Source organism: Lepisma saccharinum, chromosome 16, assembly GCF_977018435.1.
Source record: "Lepisma saccharinum chromosome 16, izLepSacc3.1, whole genome shotgun sequence".
In the NCBI taxonomy this organism is placed as follows: Eukaryota; Metazoa; Arthropoda; class Insecta; order Zygentoma; family Lepismatidae; genus Lepisma; species Lepisma saccharinum.
This window is the reverse complement of record NC_139244.1, coordinates 23,492,235-23,516,503: the sequence shown is the minus strand read 5'-3', so window position 1 is coordinate 23,516,503 and position 24,269 is coordinate 23,492,235. Positions and strand designations below refer to the sequence as shown.

Sequence of the window (24,269 nt, the reverse complement as noted above, 5' to 3'; positions counted from 1 at the left end):
TTCCATCTGGGAATGGGGTGTAAGTTTATATTTAGGGGAGTTGTAAGGGCAAATTTAGAGCCCAAAATACCATGCATTGGGCCTTTGGGAAACATTTTAGGGGTGGTATTGAGGAAATTTTGGGAGGATGATGGGTGTGTGTGGATATTTATATTTCTGACTGTTCGCCAGATATGTACATTGTGACCAATTGCTTGCCATTGATAACAAACTTTATTGTGTACCAACAAGTTTAGCTGCTTTTGCCATGGAAAGGAGTTTTATAAGCTGTCCAAAAAAAGAATATTACAGTTTCAGTTTTGTTTAACACTTTATGAATTCTAGCATCAACTTATTTCTAAGTGTATAAACCATCAAATCTTCCATTTACTCCAACATGACATATATGCACTAATCTCCATGGCACACTGGTTAGCACCAGTGGCGTAGCGTGATTATATGAAAAGTGTAAGGCTTCGTTAGATAAACCTGATCTGAATATTGGATAAAGAAAACCCAAAAATATTTTAACTAAATAGAATCTATTTGAATGTAAGTCATGTATGGGCATACTCAATTTCAAACACGAAATGCACACACTCTATGTTAACAATAATAGCATATGTATTACTTACTGAAATCCTCATTTATACTGTAACTCGATCCGACGATCCTTTAGTCTGAACACCTCAATCACGTCGTCGTAGAATCTGGAGTTTCTGGTCAATGTCTTTAGCAGCACAATGGATACGCGTCAGATTTCCTTGCCTGAGTCTGTGTGCTGCGTTGAAATGTATGAATCCTCTTCAGTGCAGAAAACTACTTTACCACCGACGAGCTTGAGACAGGAACAGTGAGGAACAATTGTGTTCATTTGTACACTTGTTCAACAGCTTTATTCAAATTGGTAGTATGCAAGTACTCATGAAGTTCAAACACACTCTTTACTCGATATTCGGGTTCAGAATAAATTACCTGTAGCTCAACTTTCAACTGGTAGCAATTGACAAATTTCACATACAGCTTAGTTAAGGACACAAACTCTTCTTCTGGAAAGGTCATGTAATATTTTTATTCTTCTTTTTCTTTCACTAAAAAGCCATTTGTGGGAAATGCGTAGGATACAATTTGCAAATGTAAATGCATTCGAGAATATTACTCATTATCATGGTTACGATATTTGCACACATTGTGAAAAGCATATCAAGCAACTTAGTCAAAGGAAAAGGTAAAAAAAATCTGTAAATCATAACGCTAAGTATTACGCGTATGCTTTTAACATTACGGGCAACTGGGATGCACGTGCCTAACTTTGCGGGCGCTGCCGGATCTAGGATTGCCAGACATTCCTCTTCTATCTTTAACTTCGGTGCTTCTAATGGAGGTAATATCCAACACTAAACCATCTCTTTGTGAACTTAATAGTTAGTTTACACATTTAAAATGACACCCGTTTTGTTAGCTGCACCTCCCGTCAAGCATTGTTGAAACAACACGGGAGTCGATTTTCTTGGTTCTCTTCCGACCGTGGAAAACAAACATATGAGTCAGACGCAGCGAGGACAAAAATTCTCGCCAGTTAGCCCCCACTGGTAATGCACCTTACAGTGCCTGAGAATCGGGGTGCCCTGTCATTGGTTGAGAAGATACTACGTAAGCAAACACACCCGCCATGGGCGAGTACAAATCATTTCTTCCATTCATCCGCACATAAGTCCTCTGAAGAAGCCTTACAGAGAAACAACTTGAATCAAAACAAGTCCTCAATTGTTTCGTTAAAAGTTCTACTTGAAGTCTGATATTGCTATGTGTGTTCAAGCGATAAATACGGGAATCAAATAAGTTTTCTTCAATAATTTCAACTTGTAAGGTGGACTTACAAGCCTTACGTGGGCACTACACCGCTGGTTAGCACAATGCACTGTGATGCCAGGTGCCCTGAGTTTGAATTTCGGTCTGCACATGGGTGCCCTTTACATGTCCAATTATCAATTTCATCATATCATCACTCATCCTCATCACCATGATTAGCCAAAAGTGACAGAAAACCAATGATAAATAACAAAAGTAATCTCAAATCAAATATAACATGTATGTTTCTAAAAATCTGTATATACTTTATTTGAAATATTTTATTTGTACATTTATTCTGGCCTAGAGTAGCCATTCAAAATTGAATGTCTTTTAGTCTTGTGGTCACACGAACATTCTCAGGTATCTTGAGTATCTACAGTTTTCCATTGTTTTCGTTTTACAAATAACAGTAGTTGAGAAAATATATTTTGTAAGTTCTAATTTGATTTTCAAAAAATACCTTTCATATTTGTAATTACAAATTTTAGTACTGTAAGTGAAGAAAAAATTAACTATTAATTATTTTCATTCTAGTAATCATTCTAGAGTCGTTTTCACGTTCAGAAGACACAATGAGCTCTTATGGGCAATGCTTTTCTTATGGGAAATACGAGCGCGCTGTTGTCAAATTTCTGGATTTACAAATTTAGCTTAAGTAAAATCGGTACCTGCAGTTTTGCATGAAATTTTGTAGAGAATACGATGGTGAACACAAAAAACTGGTAACTTGCTTACATAATTTTAGATAAATTAAAAACGCAAATTTTCTGTGAAAACACAATTTTTACATTGTTTTCATTCCTAACGTTGAAACATGGCGTAAAATTGAAGCTTTCATTATGAAAAAAATTGACACTGTTTTTTAATTGTCATAGGTGACGGTGGTACTCAGAATTTATCAATACTTTAAAGCATATTTGCATTAAAAAATATTCAAATAAAGTATGTGGAGATTTTTTATATTCGTGCAGTAGAAAATGTCGTCGCTGGCCATTTCTTGTTCTGTAATTCCAAGTAAAAACTTCCAGCGACAAAGTTGTGGAGAAAATAATGAAATTATTTTTTATAACCACTCAAAGGTTCCCAGAAATATTACTTCCATGCATTTGGAGTTTCTTTTTAACCCGAACCGCGCGCGAAGTAAGGAGACGTTGTCTGGCCATCTTGAGCTGACTCACCGCAGCATTCCGGCTAATCACCACCAAGTTTTCCAGTTGTTATTTTATTTCCATTCAGTAAAAATATGAACTTCATGCAGTTTGTTATAATAGAATTGAAATTACTTAAATTTAATAATTGACAATTATTTCCAATGCTGCTGTTGTGAGCAACATTAGTGCTGTCGCAAATACACGTTGTTTTTGTTTACATTACTGTCGACATTAATGCTGAAATGAAGATCACCTTTCAGTTTCCAACTTACACATAAATTCATAGACACCATATTAACCTTTGAAAGGCTTTCCAACACGTGACAAAATATAGGGCTTCAAGATAGAAATACGACATGCCTTGCTTGAGTCATTCACGTCTTATCAGTTCACGTGGGCCAGAACTCATTTGTTTGTTTGGGTTGCAACTTGAATCTAACCCATGTGCCAGGGTCCCCTTACTTGAGTGAGAGATCTGCTTTGGTCTGTTTAGACTTTTTCCCTCTCCCGAAAAAGTGTTTTCAGTTGTGTGAGCTCTCAGTGATTTTTACTTTTTTAAGTGATTTCTGAAGTGTCATATTCGTGCATTACACTCGCGTGTGTAGTGATCGCAATGGATCATAGTAAAAAGGGTAACTGTAACGTTCACAGTATAATATTAATGTTAATAATTACATATAATTATCATTATATATACAAAATATGTAACACCTTCATTGTGAAGGAAGGTCATCATTTCCCGGCGACATGAGCTAGCGCTGTATTGGCAACACTGTGCGGTTTCTCCACAAGCGCCGTTGTCTCTTCTGAACGTGAAAACGACTAGGTAACCATTTTCTACACTTTACCTTTATTTGAAAAAAAAAGTTTTTAAAACTATACATAACTAACATATTATTTGAATTTGAAGTTTAGTTCTACACACTAACAAACAGTTTAATGTGCGTTTTTTACAACAGATGTATTAAATATACAAGTATATATATATTAAGTTTCATTTTCTTTAGAAAATAAAAAAATGCTCTATGGAAAATGGATGTTAAATGCCTCTAAATTTCACATTTGTTGTGTACATATCCTAATGTGTTTTTAATTTTTTCTATGCCATTTTGATAATAATCTACAACTACAAGATATTATTAATCTTCATATTCATTGATTTGTGATTGAATAACTATAAGGAAGGAGTGCACAGAAAAACAATGTAAATTTTGATTATTACTAAACAATGATTTAACAATTTGCTTTCCAATTGGAAACATTGAATAAATCAGCATATCAATGGGTGTAATGTGTTGAATGCAAGGATACACGCTTCATTTGCAGGTTGGTAGAGTTGTTAAACAGGTTGTAAAAGAAGAAGCTGAAATAAACAGTGGACCTTGAGTGTTGCAGGAAAATCATCTGTTGATGTCATTGTCAGATACGAAGATGATGTACTTTAGTTTTAGGTAACTAATTTTTAATAACCCTGTATGTGATGTGAAATAATATTTATGTACTAAAGTGCATATTTAAGGATCCAGTTTGTACAGATGCTTTGTATGTATCTTGAACCAAGATATGGAATATTGACAATGTTCAATTAATGCAGTTTTCTACAATTCAGTCTAATGACAAATGAATCAGCCAAGACTTATCTGTAACAGCAATCTTTGTTCACAAAGTCCACCTCTACATCCCACATGTGCCTTTATATAATATACAGGGGATACCTTTACCTTTTTTCATTTATTGAAATGAAGTTGAGTTGTAACCAGTGGTGAAGCTCCTATAAGGCTTAACATACCCAAAAAATGTTGAAATTAAAATGTTCTTGTACCCTGTAACAATCAAAGTTCGTTAAACGAATTAAAGTATGTAATCCGAACGTTTGGTTCCGCCGATCCTTCCAGATGTCTCGGCAGTCAGGCCAGAAAGAGGAGAGTGCATTCGGTCCGAACTTTGAGGCTTTTGACGAAAAGCCTCGCGGTAAAAGGCAGCTACAGCTTGAGCTCTGTGTAGGTGGTAGGGGAGGGTAAGGGGAGGGGACTGCCGATTAGCTGGGTGAAAGCAGCTAGCCTCAGAACCAACCTGTTGTGCTTTTAGTCTTCTTGTGCAAAGTGCATCGTTCACACGCTGCATTGTTGAATGTTAATTTACTTCAAGCACATGCACGTGTGTGTGTCACATAGTGTATTTATGTTATAAAAATAGCTGATACTGAGAGAACATTGACGTCATTGTTTGAGGAATTAAAACAGAAACCATTTTCAAGTTCGACTTATGAAACCAAATGTGCTTACAAAGATAGGCGATGGACACCACATTTAGATATTAAAGTAGCAGATGGAGGCAGACAAAATAGAAAGTTTCAGTTTTCATGGTATAAGAAATATCCTTGGCTAACAGGGTGCTCTAATACAAGTAAGTTATATTGTTATACCTGTATTCTGTATGGGGGTGAAAAAGAAGCCGAAAGAAGTATGAGCACCCTCAAGAGAGTAAAAAATTATCTCCATAATTCAATGAAAAATGAAAGATATGTTCTCTCAGTACAATAGCCATTGAAAAAAAAACTGCTTAAAGAACTTTCTATTGATCAAGGCATCAAGGAAAGAGTAATTGATACTTTTGCGACCAACAAGAATCGACGCATGGACCGGCTGTATAAAAAAATGTAAGGTAAGCATATTTTTCAGCCAGTATTTATGCTTTAGCTTCACCACTGGTTGTAACACACTTTCTATTTAAATTTGTAGATTCTATAGGTATTTACTGATTTTCAAAGAGATAGAAACTTGCAAAATTAAGTATCACAAATCAATTTGTAGTGGCTTAAGTGTACCATGAAATATGAACTAGAATGTCTTAATTTTTTACTAGGATGAACATATACTTGTTCAACTGTTCGAGTGAGTGCAAAGAAGCATTTCTTTGACAACATTGATTTGATTGTAAACTGTAAATAACATCACACTTTGAATGCACACTAGAAAAATATATTCACTTATACATATGTTATTAAACCACATACATGTTATTCTTGTATATTGTCAAGAATCCATTTAAGATACGAAGAAACTCTCGTGTACACACTGGGTATGTTCTCTTCTCCACATGGGATAGATCCAAATGACACTATCCCAATTTGATATATCCGAGGCTCAATCTTGTCAGGCATTGTGACGTAGTGCATTAACGGTCCTCCACTGTCACCTTTGCATGCATCCTTTCCTCGGTCACCTCCTGCGCAAATTTGACTTTCTGCGAGTGGCTTCACGTCTTCTGATTGTAAGAATTCACATGCGTCATGGTCCACTTCTGGTACCGATGTAAACTGTAGTACTTCACTTCCACCTTTGGCACCTGTAAATATGAGTACACACTGAGAACAAAGATAGACCTGTAAAATTACAGAATTAACAACTTGAAGAGCTTCATGTGTGAAAATCTTCAATTTAGTGTTCAAGTTTGATCTAAATATTAGTAACTGTTAACTTTCTGGAGTATAAGTACCCAAAGTTAGTCCTGCACCGTGGCCGTGCAGTCTCAGGTGCAAGGTTTTGGCTCCAGCTATGAAACACGTGCAGGTTAAAGTCTTCTGAGGAAGCATAACAACTTTTCTCCTGCGGTTTCGGCCTGTGTATGGGACCACTGGCCACCCATCATCACAAGAAAATTGGGGAGCTACGAATGAGTAGCGTAAGACAGTCATAGAAAACCTACAACTATGATGTTCAAATCCACCTCTTCAAATCTTGCTCCAGAGTTCCTGCACTGTATCTATTCCATACCTATCTTCAAATTTAGAGAAGTGACGAGAAGAACAGGGTGCGAAATCATTCAAGACTGCATCTAAAGACTACATTCAAGACTACAAACCCCCTCCCTGCAAACATACATATAAATTATACGATATACATATTTATAATGTTATTAAAAGTAAAAATAAATTACTAAATTAAAAATATATTATTAATTACCCAAATATAAATAAGTTTGTTACTTTTAAATATATCATATTATAAAGTAGCAAACTACATCCTTTACTAACTGGTTAAAGATGTTAATAAATTAGGAAATAGTTGAAGTGGTTTTATTATGTGTAAGTTTTTATTAAGTTTTTGCTTTATGTTAATATATTCATAGTTATTTGTTCTGCATTCTTGTTTTACTTTTATTGTGTGTATTGATGTAGATTTGTTAATTATCTTTTGAGAGAGAAAAAAGCATTGAACACTCACAGCTTCACTAATGTGTATATGTATTCGATATTATTCTTAGTACAGTATAAAGTAATTCTTTATCTTTTGTTTGTTGTAACAAAATCTCTCCCCCCAAAATGTTTTGGTGGGGGATTTTTGAGGCCAAGTTTGTTGGTGGGGGAAATCCCCCTCCCCCAGGATTTTGCACTGTGGAAGAGTAAACAAACAAAAAGAAGTGTTTTAAGGTAAGCTGTATTATTTATTTTCAGAATTGTTTGACAGTTTTATTGTTTTTAAAAGCAAGATGTATTGATGATACTTACCGTAGTGAACTTTTCCCCAGCCTGCAATGATATATTTAGCCTTTTCTGCCATTTTTAATTCAAATGGCAAACATATTGGTCTTATGTGATCTGCATAAAGAAATAATAATGTTATATTACAAGCAGATAATCAGTTATATGATTCTGTATAATTTGAACCGATTTTACTTACAAGTAAATAAAGAACACCAACAGGATCAAGGTGTCAATTTGACTAAAATTGCATATTTAAAAATAACATTTTCATTTAATATAATAATTGTATGCAAGCACTTTTTTTTTAAGCAAGAGTTTTTTTTTAAAGGAATGTGTTTTTCATTATTTTGTCCTATAGTTGGTTTTGCTCTATCTGAAATAATATCCATCCATGATATGGATATTATCAGTGACGTGCGGTGATGTCGACACTTGGGGTAGCAATCAGTGGCGTGCCCAAGGGAGGTTGGTGTGCGTCATTATCCCCTCCCCCCTTTAGGGCCCAGTATTCCTAAAAATAGAAAGTCAAAGAAAGTAAAAGGATTGCAAAATGAGGAAGGACTACTGAAAAGAAGCGCGTGTTGATCCCACTCACTTTCGAAAATCCAAAACTAGTGGATTTGACTACTAAGCCAGATATCCCGGGTTCGAACCCCGACCTGGACATGGGTGTTATTTGTGTTTGTCCCTTCATCAATTTTATCGTACCATCTTGACGATTAGCCAAAAGTGTAGGGAAAGCGAAGTAAAACAAACCAAATGAAATAATCAATCAATGATTTGATTTATGCTACTTAGCGTCGCTGTCACATTTGGTTAATCGCGAAGATAGTACAATACAATTAATGAAGAGACAAACACAAAAAACACCCAAGGTCGGGGTTCGAATCCGGAACTCCTGGTGCCATAGCGTGCAGTGATAACCGCTCCCGCGCGGTTGGTTGATTTGGTGTTTAAGTCCACTTTATGTACATAAAAGCTAATCGGGACTGGACCCACAGTTTAAAGTGGGATCCGAACCACTATGTTTTTCCACCTGGTACCGATCCGGGGCCACTTGCAATCCCGGAGGTCGGCCGACAACAAAGATGAGTGGAAAGCTCTAACTATTCGAATACGTGGGTATCGGTAAAGCAAACTGCGTATTTACTCGGTGGTACGTAAATTTCAATTGGATTTTTGATACACCATACTTGTATATGATTAACGTTTTTCCAAAAAAAATTGCATTGCTTGATGTCCTTAATTTTTCCATCTCACGAACTCGTTACTGAAAGATCCGGGCTCGAGCCCTGGCCTGTGAATGAGTGTTTCTGTGTAACCACTCTTCATCCGTTTAATTTAATCAACCTTCATCGTCATGGCAGAAGTTAGGTAAAGTGATGGAAAAGCAACGCTAAAGAAAGGAAAAAGAAAATACAAATAATTTCCTCCCAGTGCATCTGCAGGGCACTGTGAAATCAGAAGTCCAGAGTTCTCTGTTTATGATTGTCCCTCCTGACTTCCATAAGCTCATTAGCTACTTATCGCGATTAAATCTATACAGCTAGAATAAGCGATGGGAGGTGACAAAAAATCGATATATTAGAGGAGATAAACAGGTAACAAAACACACTCTTTTCTTCTTTCTTCAATGATATTCATTTGACTTTTGAGTTCTGGGATACATTTTTCATTCCAAATTATTTCATTATTTGCTGCAGAGTACAACACATAGCAACAAGAATGCGTGCTCGTCACGGGTTCGAATCCCGGCCTGGATTGTTCTTTGTGAGGTCCCTTCATCAATTTCATTATATCATCACTCATCCTCATTTTCGCGATAACCAAATGTGGCAGAAAAGTGAAGTAAAATAAACCAAACCAACAACAACAATTAGAACGCACATTTTCTTGCCCAAATTAATACATCCGTATTTATGACTGTTAGCTTACCCATTTTTTTTATTGGAGGCCAAATTATTAGTATATTTAAATAAAACACTACTAAAACGAGAGCGAGAGAGAGCGTCAGCAAATATTTGTTATTTAATCATTATATATTCCATATTTGAAAAAAAGAAAAGAAACCATAACATTTTTGTCTGCACATAATACAAGTACGTTCCCATTCATATACAAATAAAACTACATCCCATATTATACATACGTATTGTAAAAATTTTAAAAGGTTGTGTAAATACAGAGAACATAGTACTGCAGAAAATTTTCCCCTGAGTTCTTTAGAGGATTTACAAAGGAATCTAAGGGAAACCAATCCCCTATCTGTCCTATAGGAGATAGACTGGAGGACCTGAAACTATGGGCTTTCAACCATGGGAGCGGGGGGTGAGGAGGCAAGGGATGTACAGGCAGAAATCTTCCCTTTCCATTCTGGGGTTGTCTATACCTGGATCTGGTAAGGCGGAAGAAGAGCCAGCTAGGGTATTCAGCCTTGCCAGCTGATCACATCGAGGGACGAGAAGCGCGTGTAAAGAAGTGTTGCATATGAACTGAGGCTTCAAGATAATAAATATTGTGATTTGAAAATAATTAGAGACGTGAGATTGATTGATCTATCTCTGCTAGACTAGCTACTCCTCAGTGCACGTCACTGGATATTATCATCCGTTCAAAGCAAATTGTGATTTTGTCTATAATGGTGCTGATTGAGAACACACATTTTACTGCAAGTAAAAATACTCCTTTACTTCTACTAAGTAGTATATATTAACATAACCAATCTAGCACTTATATATATCAGGCCTAATTTCACAAACATGTAGATATTTAACATAAATACATCAATAATTTATTTTAAACTGCTTTTGCAATGAAAATGTATGGGAATATATTATTTTAATAATTTTCTAAGTAAGGTGTAACTTATTAGCACAGATAATTCGTCTCAAGTAGTGTATTACCATACTTCCTCTTTTACCAAATTGTAACTTGTGGTAACGTGGATGAAATATGAAATTTGTGATTCAAATGGTTTCAAAATAATGTGAAGACATTTTTTTGTCCCATAACCAGTCTTGGTCAGCCTGTCTTAGTAAACTTTTGCAAACTTCCTAAGCTAAGCAAAATTTTGTAAAAGAAGATTTTATTTATTATTTACACCATTCTCTTCTTCACATAAAAATATGCATAAAAATATATTACATTTTTAAAAAGACACTGTTATTCCTTTCCACAAAAAGAAATTACCAGTATAGTTTGACACATTTCCTTGTAGGCGAATGAGGGCAATATCATTCTTCAGAAAGGGTGTGTTGTAGCTCTTGTGTGGAATGATTTCTTCTATTGGATAATCCCGGACAGGTTCACTGCACCAGCCACTTACACAATCAATTTCACTAGAAATATTGTATTCTCCTAATCGTATACCCACCCTGAAAAGAATTAAACATAAATAACCAGACAGAAGTATATTAACATTTTTTTTCTTTCTTTAATATTTAGCATGCATAGGGTGTAATTTAAAATGGGGAAATTCCTTGCTAGAAGGAATGGGTTCTTGAACACAGCTATAAGTGTTCCACAGATAGCCTAATTGGGACTGGAACTACAGTTTAAAGTGGGATCCAAACCACCATATGCCTTTAGCAGGTAGGCTACTCTTATTACTAGATGACAACATTACCACTACACCAATTGAACAAGTGGAAGAACAGAAGTGCAATAAAATAGTCCACTGGAAGAAACAATTAAATAAAAATTTTGCTAGAAATTTCTATGAAATCATAATGTATGTTCAGTACTATGATGTTCATACTTGAAATTCCCCATTATCTTGATCTATTCAAAACTTTGTCTTCTCTTGTTTAACGTTAACGTTTATTATTGCATTTACTATACATTGCTAACGTATCACTCTCACAACATGCATATGCCTATAACTCTGTATTTCTTCTAATTTGATTTCCAAGGTCATGATTAGCCAAATGGGGCAGAAATGCAAAGTAAAATAATAAAAAGACAAATTGATTTCCAAGATATGGCTGGCTGTATGAAATGATTTTCATTATTGTTATCATGAAACCTTGAAGAAGTGTCATCCTCATTCCACATTGTGACTTACACACATAATAAAGCTAAAACAGACTCTGTGGCACAACTATTTGAGGACCAAGGAATGCTAAATAGCTTTTCAATGTTTCATTTTTGTAGCTGTTTCACTGGCTGAGCATATTGAGTTTTTGACTCAAGATCTTGGCTTTGTAAGTTCCTTGTTTGAGTTCCAGTAAGAATATGAATGTACATGTCTGTTCTTGCGCTGCTCGTGATTAATCTAAATGGGTAGAAAAACAATGCTACGCAACTAAAATGCAAATTTATTGATTATGATTTGTGGTTAGCAGATCAGTCACACATTAACCTTTAGTGGATATGACTTTCACTGTAACTCCCTCTGGATGGCAGAATGTCAGGTACATGCTTTTCAAATGTATAGTGATGTAAAACAAATTGTAGGAGGGAATACTGATCATAGAAAGTTAAAGTTGTTTTTGTTTGGGGGAGGGGCTAGAACCATGCTCTTGTGGGAAGTGAACTATTTTCATCTTTGCTCTTGTAAGGATAGTTATAAATTCTACCCAAATTTCCTTTGGGGAATCAGTATGGTACAACCAAATCTATGGTTGGATGTCAAACTTTTACTTCCTATGTAAGTCCTTGTCATTTCATCCAGCATAAATTAAGCAACCTTCTATAACAAATAGTACTCGTTCCATGATGTGTTTTGTGTATATATGGAGAAATTATGAGATACTTAGTGTCACGTGCTGCTGGCCCTAAAAGAGACCAACTGCTATTTAAAAGTTAATGATTTAATCTTGTCAGATTAGTGCAATAATTTCCTAACAGAAATATACATAGAATATCAATAATTTCAAAGAAGTATTTTCTCTAGGAATTCAGTATTTCCAAAAGTATATTCCCATATTCATACAGCACAAATGCCACAGGTATGTACACTGCAGTTATTCACATGTAATGTACGTAACTGGGACATTGCAATATTCCAGGAATATGGATGCACTGTAAAGGAAATTGAATTAAAAGTTACTAAAATAATTTTGTATGGTTTCAATTTTATCTTGGAGGGGCTACAACTGTATTAGTCCTTCCCCTTCATATGTCCTTGTCAGTAGTTGATAAAAAAGCAATATCTAAGAAAAAATAAATACTCCAAATACTTACAAAGTTGCATTTGTAGCATTCAGACAGTGTGCAGCAGTTAAAACATATCTGTCATTTATAAGAGTTCCACCACACAAATATGATACTTTACGAGTATTTTGATCTGGAAGAAAAGGAATGTCTTAATCTGATATTTGTATCTCATTATAAATACAGTAGCGTGCAAATAAATCCGAACAAGATACACATTTTGTCATTTAATGCAATTGCTGCAATATACATGTATTTAGAAATACCCTTAGTACTTTTTGTGACCTCCCTTGTTTGTAATCACATCTTTTACACGTTTAGGCATGGATGACACTAAATTTGCACAAATGTTTTTAATTTCTTCATAATGGTACCAAACATTAACAAGGACACAAAGCATTTTCTCCTTGGTTGAACAATCCAATTTTGACATCCTTCTTTTGCAGATAGACCATAAATTTTCAATTGGATTTACGTCAGGTGAGTTTCCTGGCCAGGAGAGCACTTGTACATTCTTATTATCAAAGAACTCATTGACTTTTCGAGATGTATGACATTTTGCTAGGTCTTGTTGGAAAATACCATCACCATCAGGAAAAGATTTTTTGAGATGAGGTATGACTTTTCGTCGCACTATGTCAATATATTTGTCACTGTTCATCATCCCCTTAACAGGAACTATTGGTCCAGGCCCTTTAGATGTGAAACAACCTCAGAACATTATTTTTTTTTGAGGGGTGGGCTGTTTTGGAGTTTGTTGCATGTGTTCTGGTGAAAATTTTTCACATTTTCCTTTACAAATGAAAGAAACCTTGTGACCATGCACTTCAAAATGGTATTCGTCTGAAAAAAGTACTTTCTTCCAGTCACTCACGGTCGAGTCCCGATGACGTTTTGCCCACGTTACACGCTTTTTACACATTTTTTTTTGTAAGCAACTGTTTTTTCAATGGCCTACAAGCTTTTCGTCCAGATGCAAGCAGTCTGCGATGCACTGTTGTAACGTGGACGTCCACTCCACTTGACAATAAATCACATGTTAAATCAACAGCAGTCAGTCTGGGGTTCTGTTTGCTTTTTCTACTAAGAATTCGGTCATCCTGCAACGAAGTCTTCCGTTTGCGACCACATTTTCCCTTTCTTTGAGGCTCGATGGATCCAGTCTCTCGGTATTGTTTCAAAACTGAATTAACTGTACCCAATCCGACACCACATTCTGTAGCAGTTTGTCTCTGTGTCATTGAAGTAATAACTTTGATAACGTAACAATTTTTGATCGTTTGCGTGGCGTTGTATCCATTTGGGTAGCAGCCGAAATAAGAACCACTCGCACAAAAAACTTACCTTCCGCTTGGCACATAACTTGCAACACAACGGACTCTTCGTCTGTCGACGATAACAAAATACTTCAACAATAGAGTCCACTTCGGGTCTTCAACAATGAACTATTGAGTAAAAATGGATCGTTGTTCATAGCACAGGGCATTATCGAGAGAGAATGTGCAGTTATTTTTTTTAAAAAAAAGTGAAACTAAAGCTTAAAACTGCAATGTATTTTAAGATTATTATATACCTGGAAAAGTATGCATCTTGCTCGGATTAATTTGCACGGTACTGTACATACAATAATAAATTGTGCCTCCCCGATAGTGCAGGATATGCTTCCTTCTAATAAAGGGGTCCTGGATTCGATACCTGGTTGTGGGAGACACACAGTGATTCAGATCTCACTTTAAAACTGTAGATCCAGGCCCAGTTAGCGTTGTGCATAAAGTGGACTTAAAACATCAACTCAATCAATCAATAATAAATTGCATACTTGCATTTCATTGTATATAATGTTTGGTTATACTGGAGAAGAAAAATGGCTGAGAATTTGAAATGAATGTATACTACATTCACTGTATGAGCAACAGCATATTTATGATGTGTTAAAGGATTTTTATTAGAATTCACCAACAAAAATATAATAAAATTGGTTACATAGTTCCAGAATTATTTTGAGAATATTTCAAGTAATTGATATTATGGAGATTATTTATGTTATTTCAAGATATATTCTTGAATAAATATTTGACCAAAGTAAAATGTGGAAAATAACTTGTGCAATTCAAGTGTGTGATACAGAATCTAGATATTAACACATGTTGCTTCTTGCTCCCCCCCATTACTGACAGAAATTCGGTAATGTGATTATACTAACATAATTACATAAACAGTAATGCAATCTCTGTTTAACATTAATATGAAACCAAAAATGTTTTCCTGGTGCAGATTATAAATGAACTTACACATTAACAACTGCTTTGCTCCTTCTAACATTTATAAATCTGTACAGTAGCACATACTTCGTGTGTCCATAGACCTCCAGAGGGGAGGGGGTAAGGGGGTGACCATGACTCCCATGGAAAATAAATTTCTATTCAGTCAGAGTAATTTATGTTATTGTAAGAACTTTGCAAGAAGATAATAACTTTAATTTCAAGGATTGTTTGAGAAGACAACACTATTATGGGGGAAAAATATGACTTGTTTGCCCCCCCCCCCCTCCCGAAGAAAGACCATGGTTGCTTTTCACTGAAAGAAAATCCTGTATACATCCATGTATCATGCATGTATCATAATGCCACATTGAAGAAATAAGAGGAAAAACGTGAGATTTGTAAGATTAAAGAAACAACAACACCGGACCTCATTGTAAAATATGTGCACAGTGCAGCCAAATTATCAATAGTTTTAAATATAAATGCCATATTTACCCTTAAATGCAAGTAAAGCCATCCAAGGAAACTGTCCAATATCTGCATTCTTCCCACTAGTTATTCTGTCTCCACCAGTGGCCATTCCACAGGTTTCGTGAGGCAGTAATTGCAAATTAGGATGAATGGGACAACATACTTTAAGAGTCAATTTATGAAACCCACACGCAAACAGAACATTGTCATCATATGCTCCTCCATGTCTTTTTAACAAGGTTTTACATTCATTAACGACAGTACAGGTCTCATGTTGCCTGCAGGTTTCCTTGGTGTCAACTTTTGCCACTGAAAAAAGGAAAATAAAGGATCCATTACAATATTTAGTGTAGAATACAGAATGCTATGAATCCTGGAAATGTATAAAGCTTTAAAGGCATACATAGGGTGACCATACATCCCGTTTTAACTTGGACAGTTTCATTCCAGAGGCATGTCCTGGCCATCCCATCGAGTCTAGGTAAACTTGAAAACCAAGTCCAAATTTGAGACTAATCATGATAATAATAACAACAAATGTTGAAGGAATTTTAAAACTAGCATAATGGCAATGCTGGTAAAGCAGCTGGACTGTGTTTCAAGCACTACATAACAATCAAAATGTATTGTTTTGTTTGTGTTTCATTATTTGTGGAACAGTGAATAAGCATGACCAAGAAGCGTACATGTAGTTCCAATACAGACCTGCAACAAGAATTTAAATTCCTGCATCTTGACACAAGCTCAAAAGACAAAATCTCGCGTTGTGCATCAGATCCGTGGGGACGGGGTAGTTTTGGGGGAGTTTTATGAACAGTTGGTGAAGAATGAAACTGTTCTCAAGAAGACTGGTTATTCTAATAAGTACTTCTGGCACTCCTCAACTTCAGTGTAGGACTAACATCAAAGGAACCAGAAACACTATGTAAGCCATCCTGAGATTATAATAATTAATATTTTTTTACAAGGGGAGATCATATTTCATTTATCGTTCATAATGTATTATTTTATGTGAATAGAAATAAGGAAGGAAGGGGTAAATTGACCTTGGGGTGTCCCGTTTTTCTGACAAAAAATTATGGTCACCCTAGACATACAGACAGGGTTATCATGGCCAGGATTGGGTAAGGTGTTATTTATTTTTTCTTGCCTAGAATTTGTACTATTTCTCTCATATTTTCCTGTACTTCAGCACTTGTAAAGTGTAAAGAAGAAAATGTAGGGTATAACTAGTGTCTGATTACAAGTTGAAGTAGGTTGAAGCACTTGTTGCACCCCACATTTCATAGTTATATCAGACCATTACATTTGAATCCAATCGAACATCTGTGGGTGGGGCGCAGGTCAAAGAAAGTTAACAAAACTACCATTAACTTGTAAATCCCCTATGCTTTCAGCATGAAATAATGAGACACCACCTCAAACACTCAATGAAATTAGCTTGAAGCGAAAGTAAGTGCCAGCGCCACAATAAGATAAGGAAACTTTGACCCAGTGGTTTATCCAGAATTTTCCATCTGGGGGGGTGTAAGCTAGTATTTAAGGAGGGATAAATATAAATCCAGAGCCAAAATGACCATAAATTGGGCCTTTGTGGAAACTTTTTTTGGGCTTGTATGATAAATCACTACTTTGGCGCCCCGTTTTTCTCTGCCCTAGGCTAAATAGCGAGGATGTTGCACCTAAATCTAGTCATGCCCCATTCACGTAATAGTTTTCCCAGGGCTTGAATTCTAGAAAAGACAGTGCTCCTTTTCTTTTTAACTTGTCTGCAGTGGCGGAGGAACGGGGGGGGGGGGTACAGGGGTACATTGTACCCCCTAAATTTTTGAAGGGGGTACTGTACCCCTCTAAATCCGTAAATCGAGTTGTACCCCCTGTACCCCTCCCCCTTGGTAATTTGACAGCAGACGCAAGGTGCTACTGTTAAAAGAACCCATTTTCAGTTCGCCCAATAAAAAAGTGTAAGTGTTTATAACTTATAAACATTATCTTCCTTACCACAGAAATTCAAACCATTCTAAACTTATTCTACTATTGAGCGACCACAAGAAAAAAACCTTGGACGAAAAGTTCCCGTGCAGCTTTCCCTTCTTCTGTTCAGCTCGGACCATAAGGAAGCATGGTCCACTCTCCCCCTCCCCTCCTCGCGGGAGTACGGTGCACAGGAGTCGCGGGTGTACGCAGGTTGTTTTGCTTGTGGTTCCACTATACATTGTGGTTGCTACTAGTTAGTTCATTGACCTAAGTTCTTGGAAACCTCTTTAAGGAGATGAAAAGTTGATTAAAATGTGTGTGGAACGATGGAATCAGATTTGCTCTCAGAAAATCACGCTGCAGACGAATGCTCCTTTGCATAAAGGGGGGGGGGTACACTTTTCTAAAGAAATGGTCGCCTTGATTCGAAGATAAGAAGGGTATATGCAGTGGCTTCGCTAGGCCCTTTTGGGGGGGGCTTCATCCCCCCAATCCCTCGATAAGCCCCCCCAATTTTTAGCTATTATTACATACAGTATTTTAAGAAAATATATTTGAACAATTGTTAATGCAGGAACATACCTCTAGGTACATATTCTGGGAAAGAATCGGTTCGTTGAGACATAGTTTTTTTTTTTTAATCCACGATCTTACATCTGACACGTCATGTCTTTAGCTGGCAACAGTGCAAACGATAGCCGTCATTTGTTCTACAGGGAGGTTATTTCAGTCGTTTACCGCCAGAGTGTCGGCCGTTCGGCGGCTTCTTCATGCAACAGGTCCCGGCAAATTACGTTCAGGAAGTCCGTGACAGAAACAGCTTGTTTTGTAATGTTTCCACTTTTCACAATTACAGTTACAATTACAATTGAAATAAGCACGTACCTTGTCGCAAGGTTGCTGGAAAAGGTGTCCTCCCAAATACAAATATTCCTGGCACCTTATTTCTGACATCTAATCTTGGATTAGACATCACTACTTTATCCTCAGGACAGAAATGGAAGACAGCATCCCGGCGCATAAAGCAAACCGAAAGCGTAAAATGATATTTAAAAGTAATAAAAATGATGATCACTAACCTCTTGTGTTATAAGAGATGTTGAAAATGACCTCCTTTAACAGCAATACAACACGTTTATTAGGTTCAAGAGATCCTGTCTCTCGTATTTGCCTGACCACTTTTCTTCAAGAATTCGTTTTCACGTAATTATTGTACATAAAAACTCTCTGAATCGCTGAAATCATGGTTGCAAAAAATTACCTAAAGAACTTGTCATACACCATCACATCCATAGTACATTTAATGAACGCCATTCCAAAAGACATGTTTCCGAACTTATGCAGAATGTTGCAAATTGCAGTGACAATTCCTGTGACATCAGCATCGTGTGAGAGGAGTTTTAGCTGTTTGAATCAAGACATTTTTGCGTAATAGTATGGGCCAAGACAGACTTTCCTCACTTGCAATACTGGCCATACAAAAGGACCGCAGAGTATAGCTGATACATAAAGACATAGTTCACCAGAATTAGAAAAACAGGACAAGAATATCCATCTGTTTTCATAAAAATTGATGCAGTAAGTCTATGTTAGTTTTAATTCCTTATGCTTGTTATATATTATTGTCTTATTAATCGCTTTGCTATTTTCAAACATTAAAAATAATTACAATAGTAATAAGTCAGGTATCTCGTTGCAGCCCCCCCCCCCCCAAAGCAGATTGCCTAGCGACGCCACTGGGTATATGACTGATCCCATTTTCTTTTGAATATTTAAAATGAAATTTTCCAAATACTTATACGAACAAGACGAGACACTACAGACCAACTGGGGGGAAGGGGGAAGCGGAACAATGTACTGCTGTATCTCACCCATATTTTTCATAACTTTGTAAGGGGGTGTTCGGTAAACTATACTTAAACCTATATATTAAGAGATTTTCAAAATAGAGTCCCGATTAGCCTATCTGAGCATGAAGTGAATGTAGAATAAGTTTTAAGGACTTCCGAGTGGAAACCGAAACAAAAATGAACACAAACAAGAACGAGAAGGACCTCGCCAAACAGGAGACGAGATGAGGCTGTGACAATTTTCGACTCATCGCATCATTCCTAGGTGAAATGAAATTTTTCGTAGACATTTAAACAAGGTGCAATTTGCGATATTATCAGAGAGGAGGGGGATTATTGTTACCTATGTATTAGATATACTTATAATTGGACATTAATTGCTTAAAATCTAATTTTGGTATCGAATGCAACACAAACACAACGCCATTTTATGTTAAACCCTAAAGTCAATCTGTAAGAAAATTACGTTAGTCAGATGAATGCACGAGATAAATGAAACTCACTGCAGGTTCTATTGGTAGATTTTGGATTGGATTCGCAAGGTGCTTTGAGTGAGATGAGAATGTTTGATTGATTTATTTGGTTTATTTTACTTCGCATTTCTGCCACTTTTGGCTAATCGCAAAGATGAGGATGGGCGATGATATCATGAAATTGATGAACAATCACATGCCCAACCTGGGGCCTCTGGCGTCAAAGCGCCCTATGCCAACCCCTCCGCCACGGAGGCTGGCGAGGTGGGAATGTGTTTTGGATTTTCTTTGTAGATGCGAAAATCTTTAACTGTGACGCGCACATGCTTTTGCTTACATTAAAGTTTACCTTTTCACACAAACGAGAAATTGACATGTCACTCTAAAACACACGCATGTATCTACATTTAATACTATTACATACGAAAAGAAACCTTGGCCAGCTCTTCATATTGTCCACCAAAGATTGAAAAGAAAGAAAAAACAACAACTTTTGAGCGTATGCCTTTCCTTGCTTCCTTTGACATCTGAAGGATTTCGGTTTTGTATATGTAATGATAGAGTGCTTGAAGAGTGTCATTAGGTACAGCTAATTATATAACAATTAACAAATAAATGCTTTGTCAAATGTTTCACAAATATTTCAAAGTTAGACTTCTTACGAGTTGATCGGGAACCATCTCAACTCAGGTTTTTTTTTTTTTTTTTTTTTTTTTAATACAACGCCCTACAGATGTCTGAGTAAATACCAAATACATGGCTTGTAAAAGGCATTGGATGTGGGACACATCTGCCATAAATTGTGGGACTTTAAAATTAGAATGAACTGAACTGAAGTGGAACTCTATAAGTATGATATATTCAATAATGTGGTTTCTATATCTAGTGGGTGGGAGATGATTATTCCTGGTTGGGGTGGCTCAAAATCATCCTCAGCCCCTATAATCTCAACCTGCATTAAAATGAATAGACATATCTTTGTTCGAAATTTTCATATTTCGAACTCCTGATTTTCCGTTCTGTTAAATTCAAATAAGGCCAGAACGAAGTCCAGAGTTTTATGTGTTTCAGATAGTGTTGCCCACGGGACGAGACGGGACAGGTTTTTAAAAATTCGAGACGAGACGAGATTGATCATGTGTCACGAGACAAACGAATATTTTCGAGACGAGACAGCATTTCCAAGAGACTTCCACGAGACGAGACAGGCCAAAGTCTCGTCTCGTGGGCAACACTAGTTTCAGAATTGTTATCTGGTTTTAAAATCTGTTAAAAAAACATGAATTCTAAGAAAAACAAAGAAAAAATAGTTATACAAATTTGGCATTAAATAACAGAACATTCGTGTGTGCTATTCTAAAATAGAATATTTTCCATGCCTTCACATTATACCTAAGTATCAAGAACGTGTTTAGGAGGAGATCCGGACGCTCCCCCGAAAGACTTACCAAGAAGTAAAAGTAAATAATCAAAATATAGGTTTAGCATTTGTTATATAATCGATGGTTATTTCCGCTGAACTTATTGGAAGGCCAGGAATTTGACTCATACGGCTTTGAAGGGTTCCAAAGATTTATGCACACAACTAATGATAATATCCATAAAATATTAATCAGAAACTTTACTTTTCGTTAATTGGATCTAACTCCTTGTTTGTTATTCAACAAATATTCAATTGTTTTTTTTTATTTGATATTAAATTCCTTGCCAGGGCAGTTGTTTTTATGCAAATCTTGGCGATATTAACTACACGTAAGCCAGATAATGAATATATGCTTTTATATCTCTATTCTTTTACTATCTTTTACCTATTTATGTAATAACAACAATACAATATTACTTGACTTACATATTTAATTAAATATAATTATTATAATTATTATTATTATTATTACAACACTTGGTTGGACTCCAGAAATGTATTTCTAGGTGCAGTAGTATGTGTTTTTATATGTATGGGAGGCTGAATTTTGTACCCCCCCAAATGAAAAACGTCCACTGCTTGTCTGTGTTTAGTTTTCATCATTCTGGTTAATCAATTTTCTTTAATTTCATTAGACATTGTGGGAAATTACTCCGTATTTCCTATGGGCATGGCACTGTTGATATAGGTAATTTTTATGAGAAGGCAATAATAATTTTTATTCATGGTGTTTTTATGAAACAGACGTCCTTGGCAAAAACGCTTCGAAGCTGGCAACATCGGTTGAAAATGTGCACTGCAATTACCGCCAATAGCAAATGGCTAGAATAGGTAACACAACAATTATAATCTATAGGATAGTAATAGATTTATTTAAAAATAAGTTAGAGAGATAAATGTACTTCGTAGAGATATGCGTTCTACCATATAGAGTATCCATATGGCTGTAAGCAACATTCAACGGAAGCTTTGGCAGCAAATATGGTAATCGGACATTACGTTGTATCAGGCAGAAGTCGAAAGAGGAGCAATACAATTCGTTCTTTTCGTTACCATGAAGTATTCTGTTGCGATTCTACTACTTCAAAATGTAAAGATAGAGAAAGCTTATGTTATATTGTGGTCAGTGTAGTTGTGATTCGCAAAGTTGCAATGCTAAAATGAAACCGTGTTTAACACCTTTTATGGGTGTGAACAGATGCAAGTGAAAGCATTGTAAAGCTGCCTAACATGTATCTTCTCAACACATGTCGAGTTTGTCAATCGGAAGTAGTGTTGCCCACGAGACGAGACTTTGGCCTGTCTCGTCTCGTGGAAATGCTGTGAAATGCTGTCTCGTCTCGAAAATATTCGTTTGTCTCGGGACAAACGTCTCGTCTCGAATTTTTAAAAGCCTGTCCCGTCTCGTCCCGTGGGCAACACTAATCGGAAGGAGAAGGTAAGATAAGACACAGCTATTTACTCAAATTTACTGTATGCACCTATATCTGTATGACATTTGTCTATTTTATGGCATTCATACCCAAGGTAACTATTCATACCATAAGCAAAAGTAATTAATAAACAGGTGGAAGACATTTACACAACCAACTGTGACCGATTGCGTTGTTGTTTTAATCTGTTGTTATTAAAGGAAGTACACGAAAGTCTATAACTCCGCTTTCTATGTCGTTGTAACCCCCTCTCCCAGCTTATTTCAGACAGACGGAGCAGTTATAATTTGCCGGTCGTTGCGAATTATGCAGTGGCGCAACCACGTGGGGGGGGGGGGGGGCATTGCCCCCAACCTTGGACGGGAATGAGTTCTACCGGGGGGGGGGCAAACATTGACGGCCAAGTGTACCTGCAGGGGGCAATTACCGCCCACAACTTCAAATTTTATGCAAATAAAAACACTATTCGTGAAATTTTCTTGCTTCCTTCGCTCGCAATGCCTTCCTTTCCTTGTCTTATTAAGTTCAGAACGGTAGTAAGGGGAGCGTTGGGAGTCGGCCCTAGGCACCGAACGATCTAAATGAAAATAAGTTGTAAAATTGATGGGTGGTTTTAAGTCCGCTTTACGCACAGAAAGTCTAATCAGGACTGGACCTACAGTTTAAAATGTGACCCGAACCACTGTGCCATGTGCCTTCACCGGGTATCGAACCTGTGACCCCTTGATCACAAGGCGACAATGTTACCACTACACCATCGGGGAGGCACAGAAGTTGTAAAAGAGAGAATGCATTGGCGTCCCAAGAAATTATTTGTGCCCTATTAAATCAATATTGATTTAAGCCTGGAAAAAAATTGGTTCCAAAAATGTTCTTCCTCGCTTCGCTCGCAGTATATTATTGTTCTTTGTAATGCATTGTGAATTCCCAGACAGAGAAAAAAGACTTGTGTTAATTGATTTTTGTCTTAAATGCATAAACAATATTGTTTGGAGGAAAGGGAGAGACAATTTATGTAATTTTTCAGTTGGTTTATTGTGAGATGGGTGAATTGGTTGTGTAATGTATTTAAATAATATATGTTGTAATATGTATTAACGAAACTTTGAATACGCACACAATTTAGTGTCCACGTCGCTGCATGTTACATATGTGTGAAACATATATCGTGCATAAAAGTTATACATGTTAATGTAAAAAAGAATTATATTTGGAATGCATTTATCAAGCATTTCCTGTCTTTCAAAATTAGTTTGTGTGCTTGTTTTCCATTATTAATGTGAAATTGAACGTGTTGAAGAAATAATTCAAATAGTTTGTTTCAACACAAATGCTTTAGCACCAACTTCTACCTCCTTTTTGCATAATTTAAGAGAGAAATAACGTCTTTGATACTACTACTACTAATAATAATAAAAATGTTGGTTCTGGGTTCGAATCCTCGCTTGGGCATGTATGTTTGTGAGTGTCCATTCATCTATCTCATCATATCATCACTCATCCTCATCTTCGCAAATTAGCCAAAAGTGGCACAAAATCGAAGTAAAATAAAGGAAATTAATAATAATACTAATAATTTTATAACATTATTTTATTAACATTATTAATAGCATTATTATTAATATTATTATTATTATTATTATTGGGAAGTTTATCCTGGTACTTGCCCCCCCCCCCAAACAAAAAATCGTGGTTGCGCCTCTGGAATTATGCATTTGTTTTTCTGTTTTGCGATTACTGACATTCCTCTAACG

The 24,269-nt window shown here is 36.3% G+C and overlaps 1 protein-coding gene across 2 annotated transcripts in view; it reads right to left on the bottom strand.

Moving 5' to 3' along the window:
* Positions 1-2,085: 2,085 nt before the first annotated feature.
* LOC146000343 (phenoloxidase-activating factor 3-like) overlaps positions 2,086-24,269 on the bottom strand; it is a 37,650-nt gene continuing 15,466 nt past the window's right edge. Inside the window, exons 3-7 of one of the 2 annotated variants that reach the window (XM_083137875.1) lie at positions 15,384-15,668; positions 12,655-12,757; positions 10,660-10,844; positions 7,495-7,584; positions 2,086-6,323 (exon numbers count right to left, since the gene is read on the bottom strand). In XM_083137875.1, coding sequence (XP_082994001.1) covers positions 6,004-6,323; positions 7,495-7,584; positions 10,660-10,844; positions 12,655-12,757; positions 15,384-15,668 — 983 coding nt within the window. In that variant the 3' untranslated portion in view covers positions 2,086-6,003. Of the gene's footprint in view, positions 6,333-7,494; positions 7,585-10,659; positions 10,845-12,654; positions 12,758-15,383; positions 15,669-24,269 lie in introns of both variants that reach the window. The other variant, XM_083137873.1, reaches the window with a different exon arrangement.